At 39.3% G+C, this 7,438-nt stretch overlaps 1 protein-coding gene across 1 annotated transcript in view; it reads right to left on the reverse strand.

Moving 5' to 3' along the window:
- Nucleotides 1-7,135, reverse strand: part of PSMB7 (proteasome subunit beta 7) — a 53,918-nt gene extending 46,783 nt beyond the window's left edge. Inside the window, exons 1-4 of the mRNA XM_006917950.3 lie at nucleotides 6,978-7,135; nucleotides 6,450-6,543; nucleotides 5,552-5,649; nucleotides 4,180-4,320 (exon numbers count right to left, since the gene is read on the reverse strand). Of these exons, the coding sequence (XP_006918012.1) occupies nucleotides 4,180-4,320; nucleotides 5,552-5,649; nucleotides 6,450-6,543; nucleotides 6,978-7,039 (395 nt within the window). The 5' untranslated portion in view covers nucleotides 7,040-7,135. The remainder of the gene's footprint in view (nucleotides 1-4,179; nucleotides 4,321-5,551; nucleotides 5,650-6,449; nucleotides 6,544-6,977) is intronic.
- Nucleotides 7,136-7,438: the final 303 nt, after the last annotated feature.

Raw genomic sequence — 7,438 nt, forward strand, 5'->3', positions numbered from 1 at the left:
GTGTACCTTGAGTGCCGAATTGTTATTTCAGAAATAATCTTCTATTTATAAGTGAAAAATTAAAAAGCGGGAAAAGATTTCAGAAGAAGCCTCAACAAGAAAGGGCCCTGACAGGGGAAGAAGGTGGTTCTAAGGCACATGAGCTAGCAGCAAGGTCAAGACGACATTCCATGGCTCTGGGATGAGAAGCCAGAATCACTAGACCCACCACTCCCACCCCAGTCCATTGCCTGATCCACTACACCAACTACCTACCAAACAAGGTGTTTAAATAAAGTCAATAATTATCAGCTACTTCCCTTCAAACTAAAATATGTCTGTTTGATGCCTTTAAAAGAGTCTGAGATATTTTGGCAAGTTACTGAAATCCTTAAAAACTGATGCAGAAATTCTACCTCCAGGAGTCTGATTCTAAGGATATAATAGGACAAATATGCAAAAACGAATGCACAAATATGTTTACTGCAGTATTGTTTCTGATGTTAGAAAAGTGGGAACAGTCAGAGGAAGACTTAGCTAAACTGATACAGCTATACAACAGAACACTACACAAACATGAAAAACCATGCTACATTTTCTCACCCACTACTGACAGTAGTGCAACTTAGTATAATCTTTCTCAAGGATAGTTTCGGCAAAATGTATCAAAATGTTAAATATGCACATCTTTGACCCAGCAATTCCACTTCTAGGAATTTGTTTTAGAATATAGCCTAAGGAACTGATCACACAAGTATCCAAAGGTTCTGTGTTCCAAAGGGTGACAATACCTTAAATACCTTAAAACGAGTAACGTTGTCAATGTTCAAAAACTGGTTAACAGAATGGAATACTGTGATATCATCAAAAATTATGATATTCATCAATGGTTCTTAAACTTTTATGGGTCAAAGGCTTCTTTGAAAAACCTATTAAAACTGTGGAGCTCAACCCCATAATAAGCGTACATAAAAAAAGTTTTTTACTATTTCAGGAGGGTTACAGATCTCCAAAAACACCTCCATGGACTCTAGGTAAAAACCCTGGATGCTGAGCTATTCTACTGATGGGAATAATAGTCACAATACACAGGATCGGTTACAAAACACCTACAGCAGGATTCCATTTTTGCAAATGCATAGAGTAGCATATATTATGTGTCATATAAAAGGTCTGAAAAAAATCTCAAGATTTACAATGTATGTGTCTAAATGGCAGATCATCAGGTAACATTTACTTCCTTCTTTTCACTTTTCTATATGCCTGGATTTTTTACAATGATCATACATTACTTTTTAAATAATGTTTTAAAAGACTATTTTCATTTTGAAATGCTCCAACACGGAAACCATTCAAGATGCCCTGGTACATGAAAATATTAGTTTATGTACAACTACGATCACATTACAGAACAAAATATGTATTATTAAACACAGAAAAAACCTTGAAGGGTATAATCTGCTAGCACCAATTGCTTATGGGTGGTAGGAATCCAGATAATTTCTACATTTTTTTACTTTACCATATCTTCTAGCTTTTTCTACTGTGAACATGTATGAGTATACGAAAAGAAAGATGGAAAGAACGAACAAATAAAGGAACTTAAAAGACTAGAAGTATATACATCCAACCAAAATGTGATTCTCCCTGAATGGCAAAATTTTTAGTTTTTTCTTTGGACTTTTCAGTATTTTCCAAATATTCTACAATGAGTATGTGTTACTTTCATAAGGAAAAAAATGCGCAATATAATAAAATTTTTAAAAGAGCCTCTATGTGTTCACATAGTTTCCAGAATAAGAGAACAGTGTATCACAAAGATTTCTATTAGACCAAACAAAGAGGCCCCATGCTCAGAAGGAACAACTATCACATCATGCACATCTAGCTCTCACAAAGTAAAATAAAGTATTTCTCATTTAAATAAGGAAATAAAAGTCCACCTGTTTATCAAACCCTCTTTTCTCGCTGATCCACATAACAGGAAACGGGTTATTCAGGAGGGGAAAAAAGATACAGTAACAGCAAGAGTACACCTCATACTCTTCTTCGGCTTCTGAATTTGATGATCTAACTGAAGCAGGCCCTGTACAAGGCGCTGTTGTAGCCTTGCTTCTTTTTTCATTTCCTCCTCAAAAGTCAAAAGACACAGAAACTATTATCCCCATTTTAGTGAGGAAGAAACTGAGGCTAAGAAAAGTGGGGTGAACAGCCCAAGGTCACACAGCTGTAAGTGCTGGAGACAGGACTCGAACCAAAGTTCTAAAGTCAAATCCTGTGCTTTTTTTCCTTAAAGCGCTGACTCATTTTATGTAACTCAACAAAAATGTTAGAAGACATAAAGGACAAAAATTATCCTGGATTAAATTTTTAAATATTCCTCTCACAACTTCCATGAAATTTAACTTTTACAAAATATAATAAACTAAAAAAAAAACACTGAAAAAATAATCTAGAATTCCTTAAACATCCTAAAGAGATTAACAGAAACATATGTTAGATTTAACTAAATGCTTTAAATGACACTGTAAGCAATCTTTAAATACTCTACTTACTGAAATTTTCCAATTAAAAATTTGTTTTAAATGTAATGCACCACACAAACCAGCAGAGGGAGCACTGTATTTAAAATCAAAATCAAAAATGTCTTCAGAAATCTTGACATGTGCTAAAACAAGTTCTCATACTGTACTGGGAGAGTTTATTTCATAGGCAATAATTCTCCAGGTCTAGGATGATGATGATGTACATAAATAAATGGAAAGCACTGACATGAGCACTTGGTACAGCCAGAGCAAGAATTAGGTGGCTATGACTATGCTTTCTGACCATATGATTCATAAGTCCTGGTCTCCTCACCTGTAAAATGGTAACTACTATACTACTGCTGCTGCAGCTACATTCAACTTCATACACACTTACTGAGAATCCAGGTGCCACGCTAGACTCACAGATGAAGACCTGCAAATTTATAGGAAAGCAAGGGATGGGCAGGAAACAGCGGGAAGGGGCAGTGACTCACAGACCAGACACACGCTCCCGTGTCTAAATGTAGCATTTACCAGTTCCAGAATATTACTGCCATGTGTTACCCCACCCGCTTTCTGATTTTTTTTCCCCCAAAGAAGCCAGAAATCTAAATTTTTAATTCAAATCTCCCAGTTTATAATTACTGGCCACTATTTTTTTTTAAACCACTATGTGACCCAAATAAAATTTCTCTACAAGCTGAATATGACCTCTTGAGCTGCCAGTTTACAATATGTGCTTTCTATTCCTGCTACTCTTTAATTGTCACAGGCCTGGAGGCAGCTGCTTGGGGAAAAGATAAAGAAAATGTTTCGTGTAAGTTGCTTAACGAATGTGGAGGACCAGAATAAAGATCTCTGGTCAACTAAAAAAAAAAAAGGACCGTGATGCGCACATTCCACAAAGGAAAGAGGAGAGAATTTGTTAAAGGCAAGGCAGGTCCCAAAAGGAGAAGCCAGTATTCCAAGACAAGACTAACTACCCAGGCTATTTCCTCTATTATATACTGCCTCTCTTCATGAGAAGCAAATGAAAAAATGGACTTATAAAGTGAAATCTGTCAAGACTATAAAGTGATGATATGATTATTGAGGAGGAGAGAAATTAAACTAAGAGGAACTGTCTGTGAGAGACAGAAGGGAGTGAAGGCCAGGCAAGGGACTGCATGTCTTTAAGCTTCAATTAGTTTAAATTGGAGCCCCTATCTCAGCATTCAAATGATGTAATGAGATCATGCAAAAAGCACTTTAGGACAGGGCCTGACACAAAGAGATAAATACTGGTTAATATTGTTATTTTTCACTTCGTTGCTTTTCTCCCTTGAAAGGGGGAGAAAAAAATCATTTTTGCTTGTGTGTTTGCAAATGACTCAAAGGTTCCTTCCGGCTCTAACTTTCTTCCTATGAACAAAAATATTTTTTTTAATCCAGTAATATACCTATGCCTCAAGAAATGACTCAACTGGTCGCACGTGATTTACTCATTAAAAAAAAAAAAAAAAGACCCCATAAATCCACATCTATTATCAAAAGCCTCATGAAATTAAAACGGCTTTTTAGTAACAATTCATTTCTAAAATATAATGAGTATTACTGAATGCTTTTTCTCTCAACGTCTGGGCTTCCCTTGGCTGCAAAAGATGTTACAGAAATTCTCATTCTGAAATCTTACCTGAAAAGCATCTGCTTCAGCATCCGATTGGCCGTCACGACTCTGGGAAGGCGACCAGTGGAGAGGGAGTGGAGCTCCAAGTTGGAAGAAATGAGCTGGGTTGTCATATCCGTGTCTGCAGCTGTTCCAGCACCACAACAACTAAAAAAATACAATAGCAAGCGAGCTGTAATTCAATCGCCAGAGAGCTCAATTAACAGTAGAGCTTCCTGGATAACTTCCATGTAGTTCAGGTGCATAGAGAGATGTTTTTGAGTATATCTGCACCATTAACTGCTCTCTAAACAATCTTAAATAAACGTAAAATTGAACATACACATCTAATTATATGCCAATATACTTTCTATGGTTCAATGAAGCATTTGAAATCACTAGTTTCTGTGCACCTAAAAGAGTACATTTTATTAATTCTACAGTTACAGCTAAGTTGTACAAAAGGATAAAGCATGTTACTATTCTTGCAATTTAACATTTACCAAGTATTTAATACCAGGTGCCAGTCACTGCACCTGAGTGCTGAGAATAAAGAAAACATAACAAAGTCCTAGCTCTTGATTTCAAAGTTGAGCGGAAGAGATACAAGTTAACAAAAATTATGCCTTGTATAACACAACATAGTAGCGCAGGTACAAAATGTTATGGGAAATTGGAGGAGAAAGCAATTAATTCTGATCTTTGAGCAGTTTCCTATGAGCTGAATTTGGAGGAATAAAAAGACTATAAGCAGAGAACAGAAAAGGACATTTCTAAGCAGAGGGGCCGGCATTTGCAAAGGGGAAACAGCTCGGAGAGGAAGGGAATAGGGACATGAGGGAAACAGGGACAGTCCAGCTGTAACGGGAACAGGGATGATGGCAGCTAAGTAGGCTTTTTGTGAGTTTGCGCAAGACCTTAAATATCATGCTCTAGAGTTTCGATTTTATCCTGAGAGCAGTGTAAAAATGCGCAAAGTCACTTGAAAAGTTTCTAAAGAGGAAAGGGACATAATCAGATCTGTGTTTTACAAAATCCACTGTGACAGAAAAATGAACAATAGAGGTGGAGAAGAGTCCAGAGGCAGACGGGCGATTTAAATGACAGCTGCAATAGTCCTCCTGAGAACAAAATCCAAATTAAGGTCTCGGCAGAGGGAAGGATAGGAGGGAATGGATTTAAAAAGCACACAGAAGACATAACCGAGTACCAACTGGATTGAAGACTATAGCAAAGAGAGGATTTAAGGATGAATAGCTTAGGTGACAGGTGAATAAAATACCATTTAAGCGAGACAGAAAATAGATTGAACAAAAGGTTTTAGGGAGAAACAGTAAATTCAATTTTAGCCCTGACACGTTTGAAAATACAGAAGTTATTCAAACTAATCAATACTTACTAAATGTTAGGAGAAATGAAGTGTATTTTTGAACAGTTCTTGTCAGCAACAACCATTCCTTCAGTTGCCCTTGTATCTGCTCCAAGAACTATGCCATCCTATTTTTAAAAAATATATATTTTTAAACAAGCTTACATACATAAACCACAGATCTCTACTTCAGTTTAGGGAAAACAATGTTGGCCATCCCCTGGTCCCCCAACATCTACCCACCCACACACCAAAACTCCTATCAAAAATATTATGCTATACTTTCAGAATTCAAGGAGAAGTTTATTAACAAAAGTTATTGGTTGAATCCTGAGTAGGTGATAAAAATGATCATTCCTGTTTTCAAATAAAACTCAGAGATTCAGTGAATTCCTTATGAATCAGAGGTAATATGGGAAAGTCTGGATTAAGACACAGAAATCCTATTAAAATAGCCATCTGTCAATTTCTTTTTTTTAAAAAGATGACACTCTTTACCTTTAACGACAATAATCATTATCGCTTTTGACCCTTACAACAATTTAAGGACGGAGTTACTATGTCCATCTGATGGACAGAGAAAGTGTGGCTGTGAGAAGGAAAGTGACTTGCCCAAAGCTGGAAGCAGCATATCAGTTAACTGGCTAAATAGACCTGTCTGACCTCAAGCCTTTTATTCTCCCATTACATCATCCTGCTTTCTAATGTAATAACAAGAGAGAAAAGTAAATCGGCCTACTGTCAAAAACTCCGCCAAGCGAGAATATAAACTGTTGATAAAGCGCACGAAACCTAACAAAGTCTCTCTTAAAGGATCATTTCTTGATGTCTCTGTAACACGAGCCGTTCCCAACAGAGCCCAAAGAAGTAAAGGAAGCCTGGTTCATGTAATCAGTTCAGTCACTACTTTTGGCCTGTCCCGGCTTACCTTATAGACCACCCCCGCAATGGTTGTGCCAGTTTTCCGGGCTGCTGGAAGCTTGTACCCTTTCTTTGCAAAATCGGCTTCCAAGACGGCATTTCTAAGAGCAAATGAGAGAATAAAGCGTTGAAAGGCAAGCTCCCATTGCGCCGGACTGGCAGGAAGGGTACCTAACAGGGAACTAGGAAAAAGAACATACTATTTTATTTTCTCGCCCATCTGTTCACTCAATCCTCCCAACATCTGGACTATGACCCCGTTTTTCTCAGCAAAGAGAGCGTCAGAAAGGAGCAGAACCTCGCCTAAATAGACAGAAAAGGAGGGTGTCCAAGCGCGCTGGAAAGTGGGAGAGCAGACCTGGCCTCAGGAGAACCCACGCTCAGGCCCTGATTCCCCTGAGTCACAGGGGCCGCGAGCCGCAGGCTCCGCCGTCCACCCTTCCCTTGGACTTCTCAGATCGGACCACGGCCCAGCGCCAACCCCGGCACCGCACTCCCGCTCCCGCCCTGAACCCGGCCGCGCGCATGGTCGCACCTGCGGCAGTTATCAAAAGAAAAACCTCCAACCGGTGGCTTATACACTGACACAGCCGCCATCTTCTTAAGAAAGTATTTCCGGGGCCGGAGGCGGGAGCAAAGAAAAAGAGCCGAGTACTTCCGGCGCCGCTGGCGACCTGAGCTGAAGGGGCGAGGCAAAGTCGGCGCTAAGGCGATTGGTCTTAGGAGTTGCGGGCTACTAGAGGAGCCCGGAGGTGTTTGGAGTATAACGCCCCAAGTGGCGCGGAGGAAAAACTGACTCCTGGAGCCGGGAAAGGAATTGTCCAAGGTGGACGCACCAGAGACCAGGCCTCCTGCAGACAGCTCCTCCAGATCAGAGCTGTTTCTACTGTTAATTCAGCTCCATGGGGCTTTGGAAACAAATACACGCACGTTCCAGACACAGCCCACTGCCTCCTTGCATTGAGCAAGTCTTCTCAACTCTGATTCTGTTTCCTC

This window comes from Pteropus alecto, unplaced genomic scaffold, assembly GCF_000325575.1.
Source record: "Pteropus alecto unplaced genomic scaffold, ASM32557v1 scaffold67, whole genome shotgun sequence".
In the NCBI taxonomy this organism is placed as follows: Eukaryota; Metazoa; Chordata; class Mammalia; order Chiroptera; family Pteropodidae; genus Pteropus; species Pteropus alecto.